General features: G+C 46.6%; 1 protein-coding gene across 1 annotated transcript in view; it reads left to right on the top strand.

The window, feature by feature from the left end:
- Window positions 1–18,399, top strand: part of ADCY2 (adenylate cyclase 2) — a 456,623-nt gene extending 438,224 nt beyond the window's left edge. Inside the window, exons 23-25 of the mRNA XM_070357742.1 lie at window positions 8,140–8,254; window positions 13,464–13,588; window positions 17,568–18,399. Coding sequence (XP_070213843.1) covers window positions 8,140–8,254; window positions 13,464–13,588; window positions 17,568–17,720 — 393 coding nt within the window. The 3' untranslated portion in view covers window positions 17,721–18,399. The remainder of the gene's footprint in view (window positions 1–8,139; window positions 8,255–13,463; window positions 13,589–17,567) is intronic.
- Window positions 18,400–22,265: the final 3,866 nt, after the last annotated feature.

The following is a 22,265-nucleotide window of genomic DNA, read 5'->3' as shown; positions in this document are numbered from 1 at the left end:
GTCAGACACAACTGAAGCAACTTAGCACACAGGCACAAATTACAAGTAATAAGGAGCAGTAACAAGCAATAAAAGGAACTTTGGAAAAATCTTAAGCTCTGAGCAGTGCCCTCCCAAGCCATCGTGATGCCTGATGCAGAAGGAAAAAAGGGCACCCCTGTTTATGGGGTGTTATGTATATTTAAGGATTGTGTTTTTATTGCCAGAACATTCAAGTGTTGAAGAACTATTGGAAAATTGGGCAATAAAGGTATTAAAAATGTACAACATTGTTTTCATTTTAAATATATTATTTATACCAAAAATAGAGCTAATTGTAGTTTTACTTTCCCAGCTTTAATGGAAGAAAACTTACACGTTTTTCAGCATCTTTAATGTTCTGAAAAAACTAACCATTAAAAAACTAACATAAAATTATGTAAACAGGGACATTTTCATGTGTTTCTTACCCTGCATGCAGATTAGAGCAGGTGCCCAAGAGTTTGATGCTGTGAAAGATTGAGGGCAGGAGGAGGAGGGGGCGACAGAGAATGAAATGGTTGGATATCATCACTAACTCAATGGACATGAGTTTGAGCAAGCTCTGGGAGATTGTGAAGGACAGGGAAGCCTAGTGTGCTGCAGTCCATGGGGTGGCAGAGTCGGACATGAAAGAGCGACTGAACAACTGGTCTTAAGTCGCATTCCCCAAAGTCCCAGCAGGGGGCGCTGTGCAGAGCAATTCAATTCAGTTCAGTCTCTCAGTTGTGTCTGACTCTGCAACCCCATGGACTGCAGCATACCAGGCTTCCCTGTCCATCACCAATTCCTGGAGTTTATTCAAACTCATGTCCATTAAGTCTGTGATGGCATCCAACCATCTCATACTCTGTCAGCCCCTTCTCCTCCTGCCTTCAATCTTTCCCAGCATCCAGGTCTTTTCAAATAAGTCAGTTCTTCACATCAGGGGGCCAGAGTATTGGAGTTTCAGCTTCAGCATCAGTCCTTCCAATGAATATTAAGCACTGATTTCCTTTAGGACTGAGTGGTTTGATCTCCTTACTGTCCAAGGGACTCTCAAGAGTCTTCTCCAACACCACAGTTCAAAAGCATAAATTCTTCAGCACTCAGCTTTCTTTATAGTCCAATTCTCACATCCATACATGACTACTGGAAAAACCATAGCTTTGACTAGATGGGCCTTTGTCAGCAACGTAATGTCTCAGATTTTTAATATACTGTCTAGGTTGGTCATAACTTTTCTTTCAAGGGCAAGCGTCTTTTAATTTCATGGCTGCAGTCACCATCTGCAGTGATTTTGGAGCCCAAAAAATATAGCCTCTCACTGTTTCCACTGTTTCCCATCCATTTGCTATGAAGTAATGGGACTGGATGCCATGATCTTAGTTTTCTGAATGTTGAGTTTTAGGCCAACTTTTCACTCTCCTCTTTCACTCTCATCCAGAGGCTCTTCAGCTCCTCTTCGCTTTCTGCAACTAGCCACATCCATTTGGTGCATGATGTGGTGTGTGTCCCCCATGCTTCCCAGAACAGCACTCACTTCCTCGTGCCTGTTTTACAAACCTGCTCCTCCCAATGCTCCCTTTTTATCATCCTGGTATTTTGGAACACTTACTCAGTGCCTCTTGAGTCAGGGAAGTGCTCCACCCCTGGCCCCTTTTACAGATGGAGAAACTGAGGCACAGCCGTGCAGTGACTTGCCGGTGGAGAGAACTAGCAACCAGCAAGCAGGGCTGCAGACCCCAGCACTCTGGGTGCAGGCCTCACCTCCATCTGCCCACAGGCCTCATGCGACTTCACCCGAGCCTCTTCCTCCCCAGCCCCTCACTGTGTTGGAGTCTGCACCTACCAGTTTGCATCCACACTATTCGCCCGAGCGCTCCTTCAAAGGGTGCCCAATCCCTTCTGTCCTTGGCACCTGTGACCACAAAACCTGCCTCCTTGGCTGCATCCTGACTCTTGAGTAATGTCTTCATGGTGGAGTGGAAAGAGGGTGGCTTTCCGGTGAGACTGCTCCTTGCTTGCTGTGATAGCTAAGCGTTCTGCACGTGCATGTCCCTTTATGCACAGTGGAGATCCTCCTCATTTCCTAAGACTGTGGGGAGGACCTCAGTATTACGCAAAATGCTCCACAGGCATAACTTTTTCACAGGTATTAAAAATGCTAATAGCAATAATAATACAGTTGTGGCTTACACACTGTTGGACAGATAAAAGGGTTTTGGAACATAAATGAAATATCATGTCCATGCAGGGATTTTTTTACTCAATATGAGCTAGTTTTATTTATAAATATTTATTTAGAATCTTGGTAAGATTATCCTAGAAGTATTTTGAAATTAGTGAAAATCTAAAAGGAAAGTCATTATGTTTGATTGGGGGGGAGTAAAATGCTTGACAAATAAAATGGATATTAGTCTCTATAAAAAATGAATGTCCCGTTTGCCTTTTGTAGCTTACCTACTTGTTTTTCTAGTTGTAAACAAAAACTCTCTATTTATTATTCACAAACAAAAAACTTTCTGTTTATTGTTTAGCCAGATATTTAGTTTGGCAATAGAACATGTTCAACACCGTCAGATATGTAGTTTGGCAAAATATCCCAAGTAGCTCGGTAACAAAGAATCCACCTGCCAATGCAGGAGATGAGGGTTCTTGGTTATAGTTCTCCATAAGCTGGATAATACATCTGTCACCATTTGAGCAACAAGACCGTCAAGGAATAATGCTTACCAATTTGTCCATATGTACGTGCCTATTTTATTTAAATCCCTTCCTAAGAACCTTACAAAAGTGAACATGATGCAGAAAAAATTTAAATTAATAAACTAACATGCAGCCTGAAAGATAAGACAGAAACAAAAATTAGGATGATAGAATAAAATGCAAACCAAATAGCAAAAGTTCTGACCACATTCAGGAGGCACAGGGGGACGAAGGCAGGATGGTGAAGTTTATTTGTCTGACAGAAGTGTTGCTACCTCAGCTTTTTGTTTCCATTTGCACTGAGCACCTTTTTCTAGGCCTTCGCTTTCAGTCTGAGTGTGTCTTTAGATTTGAAGTGAGTCTCTTGTAGGCAGAATATATATGAATTATTTTTTTTAATCCGTCAACCACTCTATGTCTTTTGATTGGAATATTTAGTCCATTTATGTTTAGAATAAATGAAGACTGAGGACTCTGGAGTCAGATTGCCTGGCTGCAAAGCCTGGTTCTTTTCCTCTCCACTTCTCCCTCTTCTATATGCATAAGTGAGATACAGACAGTTGCTCCTTCATGGGAGTCATTATGAGCATTAAGTACACGGGTACATGTGCTCAGTTGCTCAGTCATGTCCAACTCTTTGCGACTGAAGCCCACCAGGCTCCTCTGTTCATGGGATTCTCCAGGCAAGAACACTAGAGTTGGGTTGCCATTTCCTGCTCCACACACTTACATGCACTATTGCTATTAATCCAAAATTTCCAGCAGCCAGTACAAGTGGCATACTTTAGTGTTCATAAAGTGAGATTAAATCACTCATTCATTAATATATTTGAAAGCAGGCCACATCAGGCTGCGTTTGGACGCTCCACTGGGTCCCTGATCCAAGCTAACAAACAGGCCCTCACATCAGGATGGGCGTGTAGTGAGCAGTGTGCTTGGTAATATTCTCCTGGAAAATGGTTGAACATGTTGACAGCAGGAGAGGGAGATGTCTGCTAGAAGATCTCTTAATGCACATTTTTAAAATGTTTTTATTTTTTAATTTCTCAATTTGTTTCTTCTTTTACCTTTTTTTTTTCCTCTTAAAGAACATTTGAATCAAATACATTCTCTGGTAGGGCGAGATCGGGTGGAGAACACTGCATCCAGTGTAATCCAAGTTCACTGGACACAGAGGAATCCACAGATGACCCAGCAATCAGGCTGTTTTTTCATAAATATTATTTCATGCCTGAGTTTTGGTAAATACTGGGAAGCTATGAATTCCAGTCCTGTTCTCAGGTGCCTGAAACTCAGTGTTCTGAGCCCTCACTGTACTGAGGGCCAATCTCCACACAGGGACCATCAACTCAACTGCTTGAACTGACTGTCCAGAAAATTGTAAGGTCTGATCCGGTCTCCTGGGAGCCCCAGGGAGACGAACCAAGTGCTCCTTAGACAGCAGTTCTAAATCTTCAGAATCAGACGAACATCACTGTAGCAGGAACTCTGTGGAAGTTTCATGATGGGAGGAAGGCAAGGGGGGCAGAGAAGAGAAGCCGGGAGTCGAGCCTTGTGTTAATGTCACCTCAGTGGATACCGGTCACTTGGGTTATACAATAACCTCAACAAACATGCATTTACTTTATGCCGTGTTCCCTGCAGGTGAAACCTGCAAAGCAAACAGCTTATCAAATGTGTTCCAGGAAACTGAATGAGTGCTCTCACTATGTAGCCGGAAGTCGGTTAAATATTTGGAGATGGGAGAAATTATCTGGATCATGGGAGAAAGAGCTGCTTCTCAGACTGTCATCAAGCATTTATCAAAAGCTCAGTGATAAGGACTTTGTAAAATGAACTGAGCTCTTCTAGAGACTGAGCATAGTTTTCTCTAGGGGTTACTACACCCAATTGAGATATTGATGCTGGATTTAAAGCCCGCTCCTAGAGCACAGTCTCTTCATTTTTCACTGACGTCACGTCAAACCCACAGTTTAAGCCTACTGCTGGGAAACAGATTGGGTGGTAATTTATCAGGGAGTGAAACTTGTTTGCTGAACCTTGATTTCGTAAAAAGCAAACCATTTCTCCCGAGGCCAATCTGTTCTCCTTACCAGGACAGTTGTAATTTTTATGGCACAGGAACCTGTCTGTTGATTTAACATGTTCTGCTTCCCGTCAAGGAGCAAGATGTTTGCCAGCCGATTGCATAAACCTCCAAATCAAGACTTGCCCCTAAGTCATGAGACAAGAGATAGTATCTAGCTCTGATGGAAAAGTGTAGCTGTTCTTAAGTAATGACTCTTTGCATTTCCACCAAAGTTAGCTGACAGTCTGTTTCATGGTTCTAATTTTTTTAATAGTTTGATTTGCTCCCACAATTTTAAGTTGTGAATTTATAGCAATGGTAGTATTTCATTGTCTTTTTCTGGAATGATACAACTCACCCAAGGAAAGGAAGAAATCTCTCTCTCTGGGCCATAACTTTCAGTCCTCATTCATATATATATATTCAGTTCAGTTCACTCGCTCAGTTGTGTCCAACTCTTTGCAACCCCATGGAGTGCAGCACGCCAGGCCTCCCTGTCCATCACCAACTCCCAGAGTTTGCTCAAACTCATGTCCATTGAGGCGGTGATGCCATCCAACCATCTCATCCTCTGTTGTCCCTTTCTCCTCCTGCCTTCTATCTTTCCCAGCATCCTCCTGCCTTCTATCTTTCCCAGCATCAGGGTCTTTTCCAGTGAGTTAGTTCTTTGCATCAGGTGAATGATTGAAGTTTCAACATCAGTCCTACCAATGAATATTCAGGACTAATTTCCTTTAGAATTGATCTCCTTGCTGTCCAAGGGACTCTCAAGAGTCTTCTCCAACACCACAGTTCAAAGACATCAATTCCTTGGTGCTCAGCTTTCTTTATGGTCCAACTCTCACATCCATATATGACTACTGGAAAAACCATAGCTTTGACTATACAGACCTTTGTCAGCAAAGTAATGTCTCTGCTTTTTAATATGCTATCTAGGTTGGTCATAGCTTTTCTTCCAAGGAGCAAGCGTCTTTTAATTTCATGGCTATATATGTGTTTTTAAATAATATTTATTTGCTTATTTATTTATTTGGCTGCATCCGGCCAACATCCACTGGATCATCAAAAAAGCAAGAGAGTTCCAGAAAAACATCTATTTCTGCTTTATTGACTATGCCAAAGCCTTTGACTGTGTGGATCACAATAAACTGTGGAAAATTCTTCAAGAGATGGGAATACCACACCACCTGACCTGCCTCTTGAAAAACCTATATGCAGGTCAGGAAGCAACAGTTAGAACTGGACATGGAACAACAGACTGGTTCCAAATAGGAAAAGGAGTACGTCAAGGCTGTATATTGTCACCCTGCTTATTTAACTTATAAACAGAGTACATCGTGAGAAACGCTGGACTGGAAGAAGCACAAGCTGGAATCAAGATTGCCAGGAGAAGTATCAATAACCTCAGATATGCAGATGACACCACCCTTGTGGCAGAAAGTGAAGAACTAAAAAGCCTCTTGATGAAAGTGAAAGAGGAGAGTGAAAATGTTGGCTTAAAGCTCAGATCAGAAAACTAAGATCATGGCATCCGGTCCCATCACTTCATGTCAGATAGATGGGGAACCAGTGGAAACAGTGTCTGACTTTATTTTTCTGGGCTCCAAAATCTAAGAAAACTAAGATCATGGCATCTGGTCCCATCACTTCATGTCAGATAGATGGGGAACTAGTGGAAACAGTGGCTGACTTTATTTTTCTGGGCTCCAAAATCACTGCAGATGGTGATTGCAGCCATGAAATTAAAAGACGCTTACTCCTTGGAAGGAAAGTTATGACCAACCTAGACAGCATATTAAAAAGCAGACATTACTTTGTCAGCAAAGGTCCATCTAGTCAAGGCCATGGGTTTTCCAGTGGTCATGTATAGATGTGAGAGTTGGACTATAAAGAAAGCTGAGCACGGAAGAATTGATGCTTTTGAACTGTGGTGTTGGAGAAGACTCTTGAGAATCCCTTGGACTACAAGAAGGAGATCCAACCAGTCCATCCTAAAGAGCAATCCTGGGTGTTCATTGGAAGGACTGATGTTGAAGCTGAAACTCCAATACTTTGGCCACCTGATGTGAAGAACTGACTCTTTGGAAAAGACCCTGATGCTGGGAAAGATTGAGGGCAGGAGGAGAAGGGCATCACAGAGGATGAGATGGCTGGATGGCATCACTGACTCAATGGACATGGGTTTGGGTGGACTCTGGGAGTTGGTGATGGACAGGGAGGCCTGGTGTGCTGTGGTTCATGGGGTTGCAAAGAGTCGGACATGACTGAGTGACTGAACTGGACTGATCCGGTCTTAGTTGGGGCACTTGGCGTCTTCATCGCTTCATGTGAGACCTTCCACTGCAGCGCACTAGTTGTGGCACACAGGCTGCAAAGCACAGGCTTAGTTGCTCTGCACCATGTGAGATCTTAGTTCCCTGACCAGGGATCAAACCCACGTCCTCTGCAGTGCAAGGCAGATTCTTAACCACTGGGCCACCAGGGAAGTCCCTGTATGTTATTTAGTGCAGTGGTCTTATTGTTGTTTAGTCACTCAATCATGTCCAAATCTTTTGCAACCCCATGTACTGTAGCTCACCGGACTCCTCTGTCCATGCGATTCCTCAGGCAAGAATACTGGAGTGGGTTGCCATTTCCTTCTCCAGGGGATCTTCCTGACCCAAGGATCGAACCCATGTCTCCTGCATTGTAGGTGGATTCCTTATTACTTAGCCACTGGGTCTTAGCTGGGAGCAATTTCATTCTCCAGAGCACATTTAGCAATGTGTGGAGACATTTTTGGTTGTCACACTGGAAGGAGAGATGTGACTGATATCCAGAGGATACCAATTGACTGGTTTGATCTCCTTGCTGTCCAAGGGACTCTCAAGAGTCTTCTCCAGCACCACAGTTCAAAAGCATCAATTCTTCGGTGCTCAGCTTTCTTTATGATCCAAAGGATGCTGTTCAACCTCCTGAAGCATGCAGGATGCCCCCCAACAGAGAATAATCCCACCCAAGTGTCAGCTATGCCTGAGCTGAGAGATTTGCTTTAGTGCTATCGCCCTTATGGGTTCCTTTGATCGCCTTCTTGTCCTGTTCCTCTTCCCCTTAGCTGGTACCTTGGTTTTCTCCATCTGCCTGTCATCCTGAATAGGCGGGTTCTGTCTGTTTTCCTTCTCACTCATTCCCACTGAAACCATCATATTTGGTTTTATCTTTATTCCTGCTGAGTCCTCACCCCCTCCTCCCACTGAGTCCTCACCCCCTCCTCCCACTGAGTCCTCACCCTCCCCTGCCGCTGAGCCCTCACCTCCCTCCCAACTGCTGAGTCCTCACCCTCCCGCTGAGTCTTCACCCCACCTGCCCTGTCTGTTCTCTTCCAGGAGCCGGAGAGGCAGTACATGCACATTGGCACCATGGTGGAGTTTGCATTTGCCCTGGTGGGGAAGCTGGATGCCATCAACAAGCACTCCTTCAATGACTTCAAGTTACGAGTAGGTACGTTGTGCCGATCTGGGGTGGGTTGTGGGGAAGGCCTGGCATCCAAAGCAGGGTCGACAGCCCTTGCAGTGCTGGAGCAGCACAATGACCAATGTGTGGTTAGAGTGGCAGGACTGGGTGGCAGATGGGTGCTCAGGATGGCTGTGAGCTCAGGAGGTGCTTTTGTGCAAATTAGGGGAGAAAAATGGGCTTCCTGGTGGCTCAGCAATAAAGCATCTGCCTGCAGTGCAGGAGCTGCAGGAGACTTGGGTTTGATCCCTGGCTTGGGAAGATCCCCTGGAGGAGGGCATGGCAACCCACTCCAGTATTCTTGCCTGGAGAATCCCATGGACAGAGGAACCTGGCAGGCTACAGTCCATAGGGTCACAAAGAGTCCAACATGACTGTAACAACTTAGTACCCATGCAGGGGGAAAAAATACCCTCTTTGGTTGCACCCAGGCTGCAAACACTTAGTTTCAGAAGTGGACGGTGAGCCAGGCTTGAGTCCGTCCGCCAGGGTCATTTCTGCGGGTCATAGGGGGCATAGGCTTCAACCATCCAAGGACCAGGTACAACTAACTGTAAGCCCCTCCATCCTTTTATGCTGCTGGGGCCCGGTACAGCTATATAGGATGCATCCAGACTTCAGAGATGTAAAAGTGTTTTTAAATAGTTAAGAATCCATGCTTTCACTGCAGGGAGCATGGATTTAATCCCTAGTCAAGGAACTAAGATCCCACATGCCTGGCAGTGCAGTAAAAAAAAAAAAAACTCTAGAAATTGTCAGAACAGTCCCACACTCCTGGAGTTGAAAGTTCCAATGTTTGAAACTATTTTCTTCCTTTGCTATCCATATGTTCTGAATTTTAAAACCCAGAAATGTCTCTTGAGAAAACGGGGTTCTCTTCATGGCTTGTATGTCTTATTGTCGGCATCTGGACACAGATGCCTAAATAAGACGCCTTATTTAGATTGTCCCACCTGTATGCCCAATGGACCTTTACCTGGCTTCACCTGTACAAAGGCCAGAAGGGCCAGGTGGGCAGGACACTGCTCCCATCAAACGTGGAGGTGGTCCCTTCACCTAGAGCTTCTTCATTGATTCAACAGCTTGGAAAATGGGCTCCTCAATTTTCCATAGTATCCTCCTTTAAAAAAAATCAACTGCATGGTGGAATGACCCCTCTATTGTCAAATAGTTGTTGTTTTTTTTTTTTTTAAGTATAACTGGTTTACAATGCTTTGTTCATTTCTGCTATATACAAAGTGCTTCAGCTATACATACATATATATATATATACACACACACACATTCTTTTTTATATTCTTTTATTATTGTGGTTTTCATATTTGATATTATGGCTTATCATAGGATATTGAATATAGTTATCTGGGGTACAGAGTAGGAGCTTGATATTTATCCATTCTATATATAAAAGCTTACATCTACTAACCCTAACCTCCCCCCTCCACCTGTTGTCAAATATGTATGGACCAAAATAATATTGCCCTTCACTGCGGGGGGAATGAGACAGTTCTTTGCTAGTCACATCCATCACATCAGAAGCCTTAGGCTCTTGGTCTGGACCATAACCCTGTTTTCCAAATTAATGTGAGCAAGTCAGTGGGCTTCCTTCAACAGGTAGTTATTGAGTGCTTACTTCACACTGATTATTGAGTAACTATTAATAGCCATACACTCGCCCCCACACACCAGCTCTTCTGGATTTCTGCCGAAGCCTGAGAATGCGTCCCCAAACCCTCAGCCTCTCCCAAGGGCAGGCTCCCTGCTCCACCTCCAGGCATCACGCCGTCCCGTGGCAGTTTATGATGGGAACACAAAAGGCTCACATCAGCCCCTGCAAGATGTTGATACACATGAAAAGGAAAGTGTTAGTTGCTCCATTGTGTCTGACTCTGCAATTCAGGCTCCTCTGTCCATGGAATTATCCAAGCTAGAATCCTGGAGTGGGTTGCCATTGCCTTCTCCAGGGAATCTTCCCAACCCAGGGATTGAACCTGTGTTCCTGCATTGCTGGCAGATTCTTTACTGTCTGAGCCACCAGGGAAGCTATAGTAAGAGCCAAATTTGCTCCTAATGTCCTTTTCTGCATGTCAAGCTGAAAGGATCAATGAGTGGGAGCCATAGCCCCAGCAAACCCCTGCCCTTCAGCAGAGATCTCTCTCCTGCCAGTAATATGGGCCCAGGCTCTCCCCACCCCCTCACACACAGCCCCAGTCCCCCAGCCACTGACCAAGAGGAGTCAGAGCAGCCAGAAGGGAAACTGAGGGCAGAGGGGCTTGGATCACTGGCTGGCAGCTGGAATAAGTTATTTGGGGTGCCCGATGCAGAGATGTGAGCTTTACTGAGTTACTCCACAGGAATAGAGGAGAATTCCTTCTCGGCCCTGCAGACCTTCAGGGATTCTGCGGGACAGTGTTGCTATGGTGTTTCCTGCCTCCCTTTCCACTGCAAAGAGGAGGTGTTGCCCTCCGATCTCTGGCACTCCATGTACACGAAGCAGTTCAGTAGTGGGAACTGCAATCTCTCAGAAACACCCTCATTAACCCATACAGTTTGACTCCCACAGTAGGGCTGGGAGGCGAGGAGCCAGGAGAAAAAGCAAGAGGGGAAAATCAACCAATCTCAACGCCTCTGTTTCTATTTCTGTGGCCCATGTCCCCACTGCGCCCGTAACAACTGTGGGTCAGCGTGTTTGAACTGAGTTCTGGAATCAAGGAACCATCCTACCCGCTACACTTGGGTGGGGGCTTGGGGGGAGCCCAGCCTCTCCCTGACAAGGGATGTTGACCAGACTTTTGAAGCCTCGGCTCCTGACAGCAGATGCTATGTCCATATCCATCCAAGGTCGGAGCACACCCTGACCTCCGGCATGCACCTGTAATGACCATGGTTTTACAGTTGCCACTACAAAGAGGGGGTGGTCAGAGCCCCTGTGCCCTTCCTTGGTGGTGGTGACTGATTGCCTTGGAGAGGAACCTGGGCACAGTGCCCATGGAGACCAGGAATCCAAGAAACCCTTCGTGCCTTGGCGACCATGCGGCCAGGGCCCTCAAGAGAAGTGACTCATGAATTTCTCCAGGGACCTTTGGTTCAGTTTCCTTGGAGGATGGCAGTTTGTGAGGGGGCTTGATGCCCCAGAGGTTGGGTTTCCCCACTCTGAGGGGTGCAGTGCTGTGAAAGAAAGTGAAAGAGTCGCTGAGTTGTGTCTGACTCTTTGCGACCCCATGGACTGTAACCCGCCAGGCTCCTCTGTCCATGGGATTCTCCAAGCAAGAATACTAGAGTGGGTTGCCATTCCCTTCTCCAGGGGATCTTCCGGACCCAGGGATCGAACCCAGGTCTCCTACATCACAGGTAGATTCTTTACCATCTGAGCCACCAGGGAAGCCAGCTTCCAGAGACCAAAACCCAAACAGCAAAACCCAGCAGGCCTCCCAAAGCTTGTCTGAAGGTCGCAGGCTGGTGTCTCTCCTGCCTGCAGAGGGATGGTCTCTATCTGCCCTGGCTTCCCCCACCAAACATCACGCTCGTGGGGACCTCCCTCCATCTTCTTTAAATTTTAAATTAACATATTTAAAATTCCCTCTAAGGTTTTGCTGAAACCACCACCCTCCCCTTGACACACGCGTTGTCCTTTCTAGCTGTGGTGTGCTATTCTGTGAGCTGGACGTGTGAAACCCTCTAATCCTTCTTGTCTTTACCCAGTTATGTATTTTTTTTTAAGTGCCAGTCATTTTCTCATGTGAAAAAGTTTCCCCCAATTTGAATTGCATCGAAATCTCTATATTACATATATCAAGATTTGCTGGGTTTTTCTTTCTTTCTTTTTTTTTTTTTTTAATGCTACCGTGGGGACTCCCTCCTTCGCTTTGGTGCAAGCTGGGGGAGTCAGATGGGAATCAAGAGCACAAACGTGCTGGCACTTTCCTGGTGGTTCCAGTGGTTAAGACGTCACCTTCCATTGCAGGGGACAAGGGTTCGATCCCTGGTCGGGGAGCTAAGATGCCCCACCCTATGCAGAGGGGCCAAGAGGTTAAAAAGAAAAGAAGGCGCAAACATGTTCCTCTGGAACTTAGTGAGCTCTCACATGGGGTATGTCCGTGAAAGTGGGCCCCCCGAGCGGGGGAAGAAACGTGTGCACAAGGAGCTCGCAGCAGAGAGAGGAGAGCAGGGCGAGCGCAGAGCCATGAGCCCACTGCCCGGCTCTGTGCTCTGCCTGCGCCTTCTGCCTCCTCCACTGAAGATGGAAGCTGATGACAAGAGAACACATCCCCGGGGCTGGTGTGAGGATTAGAGGTTTGCACACGTCCAGCTCACAGAATAGCGCACCGCAGCTAGAAAGGACCACGCACATGTCAAGGGGAGGGTGGTGGTTTCAGCGAAACGTTAGGCGGAATTTTAAATATGTTAATTTAAATTTTTTAAAATTTAAAATATTTAAATATTCATTTCAGAAGTAGGTGGGATCACTTGGGAGAGGAGGACTGACGTGTTTACACAACCATGCATAAAATAGATAGCTGGTGGGAAGCTGCTCTACAGCACAGGGAGCTCAGCTCAGTGCTCTTTGAGGACCTAGAGGGCTGGGATAGGGGTATGGGAGAGGATATATGTATATACAGAGCTGATTCATTTTGCTGTTCAGCAGAAACCAACACAACATTGTAAAGCAAGTATAAGTAAGTAAGAAGTGTTAGTTGCTCAGTCGTGCCCGACTTTTGCAACCCCATGGACTGCAGCCCACCAGGCTCCTGTGTCCATGAGATTTTCTAGGCAGGCATACTGGAGTGGGTTGCCATTTATACCCCAATTTTAAAAGCGATTAACTACAAAACTATTGGAAATTAACATAATGAATATCTCTTGATTATACGGCAACATAGAAAAGCAATTATAATGCTTAGTTTCGTAAAGTATACCAGTTTTACGCCATCGTGGAATAGTAACAAATAGACATCTGAGCGTGAATCAAGGCGGAGGAGAGGAAGGAAGAGAGACGTTTTAATATTTTTGAGATGATGAGGTTAGAGGAATGATTTTGCTTTGTTTTGGCAGTTTTTTTTTGCTTTGAGTTGGGCTCATGTTCGCTTGATAATGACAGTTCAAGAAAGGCCTTGTAAAACCTTTCTGTTTGAGACTGTTGCTTGCACTGTTGAGTTCATGGTTTGAATCTCGCTAACCTGATGCTGGTGTGTCCCAGGTATTAACCATGGCCCTGTCATAGCCGGTGTGATTGGAGCTCAGAAGCCGCAGTATGACATCTGGGGCAACACCGTCAATGTGGCCAGCAGGATGGACAGCACCGGAGTCCTGGACAAAATCCAGGTAATTCAGTGGGCTCTGTGGGCATCCGCCATGTCTGTCCTCTGGGGAACCGTGAATAAGCATATAATAAGGATAACATTAAAGCAAAGGAAAGAAAGTCAACATTGTCATTTGCTTAAACTTTTTATTGAGGAAATATTAATTGGTTTCTGTGTTTACTGTGAAGAGTAAAACATTATGTCAAAGTGTGAAGGATATGGCATTTGTAAAAGTAGATCAGACCGACCCACGTGGCAGTATGCCCCGCCCAAGGGGAGGGGAGCGGGGTACCCTCCCTGCTGGTATGCACACCAGGCGTGATGCCCTGCCTTCCTCTCCCCAGGGGGCTGAACTGGGAGAGCAAGGGGAGGGAGAGGGAGAGATGAGCCGGAGTGATGTGAGATGAAAGCGCTAGAACGGACTAGCCTGGGGTTTGGGTATCTGGAGATGACTGGAACGTTCTGGAATCCAGCCAAGGGAGCGGAAACCAAGACCTGACAAAAGCAGTGGTGACTGCGTGCGCCTGCTTGGGCTGTGGTGCTGGCATCTAGAATGAAAGACACTCTCTCCGAATGAAAAGGGTGTGTGTGTGTGTGTCTGTGTGTGCACACCTGTGTGTCTATTCGTATCTTTGTTTTCATCATCCTCAAAAAGCGATGTTCCACATTTCACCCCAGCTTTGTTACGACTGGAGTTTATCTGGAGGATACTTTCCTGCCAAATGGCAAATTTGTATGAAAATCACATACACAAATAGTAGGCACAAATAGTAGACTTTATCAGTTTTGTGTCCTCTTCAGAGAGCTCCACGAGTCCCTGTTCTGCATCTCAGCTTGGCCGACATTCTTTAATATCCCTGCCCCCTGAAAATACAGTGGACACTTTCTTTCTTCACTCCAGTTGTCCGACTCTGTGCGACCCCCTGGACTGTAGCCCGCCAGGCTCCTCTGTCCAAGGGATTTTTCAGGCAAGAATACGGGAGTGGGTTGCCATGTCCTCTGCCAGGGGATCTTCCCGACCCAGGGATGGAACCCGTGTCTCTATGTCTCTTGCATTGGCTGGCAGGTTCTTTACCACTAGCGCCACCTGGGAAACCCCTCTAAGAGGGCAATGGGCTTCTTAAAACTCTGTGTGGTTTAGTGCAGCGCAGCCCCCTGGACTGCCTCCGTGTGCTCTGAGCCCAGGGAGGAAACACAACAGATTCCTGTTCGTCCAGAGCAAGGGGTCAGTCCACAGGCCCATCTGTGTGTCCACTCAGCTCAGCGGCTGGAGGGTCCACCTTTGCGTAGGTTTTCTTCTCCTGAGGGTGTCTCTCCCTACAGCTGCACTAGCTTCTTAGCAGTACTGAGATGCCAATAAATATAAAAAATGATGCTGAGAATATTAAAAGTGTCCCCTGGGCCTTCAGAACAGATGCTTCTTATTACAGAGAATATGCTTTCTATGCCTGAAATTTTAGAAAGCCCCTTATCACCCAGCCAGGCTGCCCCTGAACTTGGAGGAATAATGCATGCATGTGTGCTCAGTCATGTCCATCTCCTTGCACCCCTGTGGACTATAGCCCACCAAGCTCCTCTGTCCACAGGATTCTCCAGACAAGAATACTGGAATGAGTTGCCATTTCCTCTTCCAAAGGATCTTCCCAACCCAGAGTTCAAATCCGGGTCTCCCACATCTCCTGCATTGTCAGACAGGCACTTTATGACTGAGCCACCTGATGGCTGAGGTAATCAAGGTGATGGCTCCCTCCTCCCGACCATGATAATTATGTGGTTGGTGCTACAGATTCCAATGACTAGCTCAAAAGTTGGCCAAAGGCATGCCTAGTACCAGCCTCAACTGCGAAATTAACCTGCCAGACGTCAGACAATGTGTAGGTTCTCTGTGTGGAAAACCAGACATGAAGTGTGCATGTGTCTGTGTCTGTGTGTGTCTGTGTGTGTGTGTGTGTGTGTGTTTGTATGTGTGTGTATGAAGGTGAAGATAGGAAAGGAGAATTCATGAGTTCACACTCAGTCATGTCCGATTCTTTGTGACCCCATGGACTGTAACTCATCAGGCTCCTCTGTCCGTGAGATTCTCCAGGCAAGAATACTGAAGTGGGTAGCCATTTCCTTCTCCAGGGGATCTTCCCGATCCAGGGATCGAACCCACATCTTCTGCATTGGTACGCAGGTTCTTTACCACCAAGCTACCTGGGACGCCCCAAATGTCTGTAGCATTCTCCAATTTTGATTGCCGTTAAGAACTCTAATCAGGAGAGCATATTTGTCATCTGAGTTTCTTGCCTACCTCCATATTTTTTTCAGTTCTTATCTGATATTCCTGAGCTACATCTATCCTCCCCTGGAACTTGGGCCCGGCCAGGGGAGGGCAGAATGTAAGTATCTGGCCTCTGGGTCCCCCTCTTCTCCTGATCTACTCCGAAAGACCCACCCTTTGGCCCCTTTGCGAGGGGCCAGCTGCTGGATCACGTGACAGAAGACAGATTTCTCTAGCTCTTCCCATAACCGGCCCTTGATACCTTCACATCATGCCCTTCATCCTTTCTTCACATCATGCCCTTCATCCTTTCTTCTGGCGACCCCAAATGCTGTCCTGGGGTCTGGAAGCCCCATCCTCCTCCGGGATTTTGTTTTGTTTTGTAATTTATTTGGCTGTGCCGCGTCTTAGTTGCGCACTCGGGATCTTTGATCTTGTTGCAACATGCCTGATCTTTAGTCGTGGCGTGCAGACTCTTAGTTGAGGCCTGTGGGATCTAGTTCCCCGACCAGAGATGGAACCTGGGCCCCCGCCCTGGGAGTTTGGAGTCTTCACCACTGCACCGCCAGGGAAACTCCCCTCCTCTGGTTCTGATGACAGTGTCTGTTGTGACAGATGCCGCCGGGCCTCTCTTCGCCTCTCTCATTGCCGTAGCCACAGCCACGGTACCGTCCCCAACAGCGTCCACACCGGAAACAAAACAGTGGTGTGACCGTCCAGCGCACGTGTCTCCCGCGTGCCAGAGGAGACAGACTGAGTTCTCTGCAGTGATGTGGGTGCTCCTAGAGTCTACGATACAGTGTGAAGTAAGAGAAAAACACGTATCGTATATTAATGCATACATATGGAGCCTGGAAAACTGGTACAGACGAACCTGCCTGCAGGGCAGGAATAGAGACGCAGACCCAGAGAACAGACTTGCAGACACAGTGAGAGGAGGACGGGGGGCAAACTGGAAGTGTAGCACTGACATGCACACACTACATGTGCAGAGTCGGTCGCGAGTGGGAAGCTGCCTTGGAGCCTGGGGAGCTCTGCTGTGACCTGACGGGGTATATGCATACATATGGCTTATCCACGTGGTACAGCAGAAACTCACACAACGTTGTAAGCAGTGAGACTCCAATTTTAAAATTTTTTAATTAAATTAAAAAAAAAAAAAACAAGCATTGTCCTTAGAAAGCTTCTCTTCTCATGGATTACCCTCTCTTCTACTGGTTTCTCAGGAGTGGAATGAATGAATCAAAAGAGAACAAGCATTTGGGAGCTTTTCATCCTTGTAGTGAAATCATGAGCTCTGGGGGCTCTCCATCCTTGTAGTGAAGTCATGAGCACTGGGGGCTCTCCATCTTTGTAGTGAAGTCACTCAGTCGTGTCCGACTCTTTCTGACTCCATGGACTGTAGCCCACCAGGCTCCTCCATCCATGGGATTTTCCAGACAAGAATACTGGAGTGGGTTGCCATTTCCTTCCCCAGGAGATCTTCCCCACCCAGGGACTGAACTCGGGTCTCCCGCATTGCAGGCGGATGCTTTACCATCTGAGCCACCAGTATTCTTATCTGGAAAATCCCATGGATGGAGGAGCCTGGTAGGCTACAGTCCATGGGGTCGCAAAGAGTCGGACATGACTGAGTGGCTTCACTTTCACCTTCATCCTTGTAGTCAAACACCTCCCTGAGAGGGTCGTGTCCACATGGGCACCAAGTGCTTCCTCAGTTGTCACTGTGCTTTTCCAGGTGACAGAGGAGACGAGCGTCATCCTACAGACCCTAGGCTACACGTGCACGTGTCGGGGAATCATCAACGTGAAAGGAAAGGGGGACCTGAAGACCTACTTCGTCAACACGGAGATGTCACGGTCCCTTTCTCAGAGCAACCTGACCTCCTGAAGCCTCACCTTTGTTTCGGTGGGAGGACTGTACCTTCAGGACGATGACAACGCACTTTCTGACTGCCACTCGCGTCCCTCGTCTGTGGTGTGTGTGTGTGCTCTGTTCTGTCCTCCGGAGCCTCTGCAGACTCCTTCCTGTGACCTGGTGGCCTGCCGTTCGGTGTCTGACGTGTGCCAAGATTGCCCTGCCACTCGCACTGTGCTTACTCCTAGCAGAAGGAACAGGAGTGTGCATTACCGCAGAAGAGCCTTCAGCGAAACTGACAAAGAGGGGAGAAATGAAACAAACAAAAATTCTTAAGGCAATAAAACTAGGGGAGGGGGGCTGTATATTATCTTCTGGTGCATGTTCTTTTCTGGAAAATATGGTAGCTCGCCAACCGCATCCGCTAGTCTGATACTAAAACACACAGTATTTGTGACTAAGTTGATTCTGTTGCCCCACCTGGAATCCGACGTGTTCGCCCACGTGTCTCATTGCAGTGACTGTCCACGGGCCCAGCTGGGACCCGGGGGCCCCCGTCACCCTGCTCTCTCGTGTCTCGTGCCAGCAACATCACCATCCATCACCAGAATTAGTTCTTACGACCTAGGACTAGTTTTGTACCAGACGCGTCTGATGTTTTGATGCCATTGTCTTTTGTAAGGTTAATTCATTAAAAGTTTTATGTACTTTGGTTGATAGTCTGTGTCTTCCCCACCACACCCCCCGCCCCCTTTCCAGAACTGAGTTGGTTTTCCACGTCTTCTCCCCTGGACAGAGCTGTTTCAGAAGGGACTCTCCCAGAAGCAGAGGAGGAGCTATCCTTTTTCTTCCCCTGATGTTTATTTATTTGGCTGCCTCGGGTCTTAGTTGCAGCATATGGGATCGTCACTGCATCATGATGGACCTTACGTCGCAGAGCATGGTCTCTCCAGTGTGGCCCACAAGCTCAGTAGTTGCCGCTCAGGCTTAGTTTCCCCAAGACACGTGGGATCCTAGTTCCCCAACCAGGGATGGAACCCACGTCCCCTGCATTGCAGGGAGGATTCCAAAGCACTGAGCCACCAGGGAAGTCCCTGAGACTGTTGAGCTCTCCTTGAGTAACTTAGATGGAGACAGAGTTTGTGGTGCTGGTCACTGATTATGCAGCGCTCTGGAAAGTGTGTCACATGATTTTCATCTTGACCTCTCTATAGAGCATTTTCAGGAGACGTGGGTTCGATCTCTGTGTCAAGAAGATCCCCTGGAGTAGGAAATGGCAACCCACTCCAGCATTCTTACCTGGAAAGGCCCACGGACAGAGAAGCCTGGTGAGCTACAGTCCATGGGGTCGCAAAAGACTTGGGCATGACTTAGCTACAGAAGATTTACAGGGAAAACTGTTTTACCAGTAGAACGATCCTCTGCTAGCATCAGCACATACTCTGTCCACACACTCTGGTCCACTGTAATACTTCAGTAGAGCTGTGAGACACAGAATAATTTGGAATTCTGTACATCAGCATGCCAGTAATTTGAGCTAATGAAAGAAGCTGCCAAAACTCCACGGGTTGCCGGTTATGTCTGCGGAGACTTAAGATGGCACAAAGGCAACAGCTATGCATTGTTGAAGACAGGAACACTGGAAAAGCGTGTTTCTGTAAATCCAACACTAAAGTTTTGGTGTCTTTCTTTACATAAAGATATCATACTTTACCAAAGTGAAAGTGAAGTTGCTCAGTGGTGTCTGACTCTTTGCGAACCCATAAACTGTAGCCTACCAGCCTCCTCCATCCATGGGATTTTCCAGGTAAGAATACTGGAGTGGGTTGCCATTTCCTTCTCCAGGAGCTCTTCCCAACCCAGGGATTGAACCTGGGTTGTAGGCAGATTCTTTACCGTCTGAGCCACCAGGGAAGTCCAATACTTTACCAAAGAGAGGAGTAAATAGCAGGTTGGCCAAAAAGTCTGTTCGGGTTTTTCAGTAAGCTGTTACGAGAAAATCCAAACAAAACTTTTTGGCCAACCCAGGTCGTGCATAATGGAATGTCTAAAAGTAGAGCTGCAAACGCCAGCCTGTCTGGGCAGACTGTAGCTCAGGGTAGGCCTCTGTAAAAGGTAGAAGACCCCAGTGATCCACTAGGAAGCGGCTGGGAACTTGGACTTGAAGCAGGAAAGCCCTCGGTTTGATCCCTGCCTCTGGTGTTTTGCTAGCTGTGAGACTTTGAACACACATTTCAGTTTCTCTTAGGAGTATTTTCCTCATTGGCAGCTCATGGGGTCAAGTCTGATTAACAGAGCTAATGACCACGAGAGAGGCTGGCGGGTACCCAGGCCTCGCTCCTGCCAGTACATTGCAGGATCAACACGGCCGCCCTGCCAGGACCGTGGCTCATACTCAGTAAAAAGCGCTTATCAAAATTAATAACCAGCCTTCATCCCAGAGTGGGGATACAGCATGACTGGTCCATTTGTCTGCCTCAGTCAGAAAATTTTTAATCCTATAATTGCAACTCAGCATTGGCCTTAATACATCTAATTCTCTAGAAAGGTGAGTGAAAGGAGAAAAATGGTATAAGGGCATTTGTCTTCACTGTAACCAAAATCTGGGCTAGGACGCCCTGGGTTCAGTGACTTCAGATGGCGCCTGTGGGTTCTTCTTCCCTTACAGCCTACAGCAGCCGCCCTAGGGTTCCCATGTCACCTGCCCTTAAAAGAAGACACCTGCAAATGAGTGATTCACCAAGAGATCTTTTTTTTTTTTAATTTATTTATTTTAATTGGAGGCTAATCACTTTACAATATTATGGTGGTTTTTGCCATATGTTGACATGAATCAGCCATGGGTGGATGCGGAGGGAGGTGGGAGGGGGTTTTGGGACAGGGGGGGACACATGTACACCCAAGAGCTCTCTTTTATAAAATATTTATTTATTGGCTGTGCTGGGTCTTAGTTGAGGCATTCGAACTTTTATTTGTGGCATATAGGATCTAGTTCCCTGACCAGGGATCAAACCTGGGCCCCCTGCATTGGGATCTCGGAGTCTTAGCCACTGGATCACCAGGGAAGTCTCTGCCAGGCACTCTTAAATGTTTCCCCTCAACCCCTGCCCTGGAATGCAAAGGGAGATTTTTTTTTTTTTTTTTGCCCCCAAGGCTGTATCTCCAGTCTCATCAAACAGTAGACTTTTTAAAGCAATGAGTCATTATCAGAGTCCACCTCTCAAAGGTCTGTGCATACCTGGCTCTCTCAAAGTGAGGTTCCCAGACAGCAGCATCAGCATGACCTGGGAACATGTTAAAAACGCACATGCTTCAGGCCCCAACGCAGATCTGCCAAGTTGGAAATCCTGGTGGGCAGTGGGGGAGCACGCTCGCTGTGCTTAGGAGAACAACTCCACATGATTTTGATCCACAGGCAAGCCTGAGACCCCCTGCATTTTGCAAGAGAGGAAACGGGGTGCAGAGAGGTCCGGGGGCTTGCCCCAAGTTTCCCAGATGACCAAGATGAAATAAAACGGAAAGCTGCTTGTTTCCTGAATCTGAAAGTTGTGGCTCAGGGTCAAGGCCCCCGCAGTTTGGGCAGGTCCAGACATTCCCATGAGCAGATCATGCAAATAAGAGGACCTGTCATCCACGTCCATCAGCCATCATGCCTGCGACACCAACAACACGTAAGAGTCCTCAAGGCTCTTCTGAACCTTGTAGGAATTCCGCTCTCATGAAAAATGCTGTGAATCCAGTCCCCTTAATTCTGCAGAGTTTTCGATACGCCTATTTAAAGAAGTCTACATTATCATCAATCTTCCATGTTTTTCCTTTTCCCAGTGCAGCAGCGCTTTCCTAAAGACAGCAACACTCTGCTTTTGAAAAACACTGACTCGTGGTGGAAACTTGATAGGTCGAAACAAATCCTTTTAATATATGTTTTTCTTTGATAAAGTTGACTAACAGGCATTCATTGTTGTCTTTGAAGTGTAAAAGTCAAGATGCTAAAATAAATACATTTAATTTTCCCTTGCTGTCTAACAAATGTGAGTTTTTGAAATCCTGCCCAGTTCAAGGCCTGCTTTTTAAAAGCAGTGGAAGGGTAAGGGAGTGGGGTCTGACTTAAGGTAACTGAAAGTAATCTAGTCTGTTAATTTACGGCAACTACTTTCAGATGAAGGCATTTCTTTGAGATGCCTTGTCTTTCTCGATAATCAAGACTGAGAAAAGTGTAATTTATAAAAATTTCCATAACCCAAACTTTGTATACTCTCTATGATGTTATTCTAAATGTAGTTAACACACCCAAAGGCATTCCAAATAAACTGCTAGTTATTTGAAAAAAAATTTTTTAAGCCAGCTATAGTGAAAGTACTCTTGCCAGGAAAATCCCATGGATGGAGGAGTGTGGTAGGCTACAGTCCATGGGGTTGCAAAGAGTCAGACAGGACTGATCGACCTCACTTTCACTTTTCATAGTGAAAAAACATTTTCAAAAGTATAAAGAAATATTTAAGAGCCGCTCAACCTTGAAATTGCCAGGAACACAGTGTCATAAAGTCCTTAGTCAGAACAATACAAGGAGCAATGGAG

Source organism: Bos mutus, chromosome 20 (assembly GCF_027580195.1).
Source record: "Bos mutus isolate GX-2022 chromosome 20, NWIPB_WYAK_1.1, whole genome shotgun sequence".
Classification (NCBI taxonomy): domain Eukaryota; kingdom Metazoa; phylum Chordata; class Mammalia; order Artiodactyla; family Bovidae; genus Bos; species Bos mutus.
Note: the sequence above shows the minus strand (reverse complement) of the source record. Positions and strands in the feature narration are given on the sequence as shown.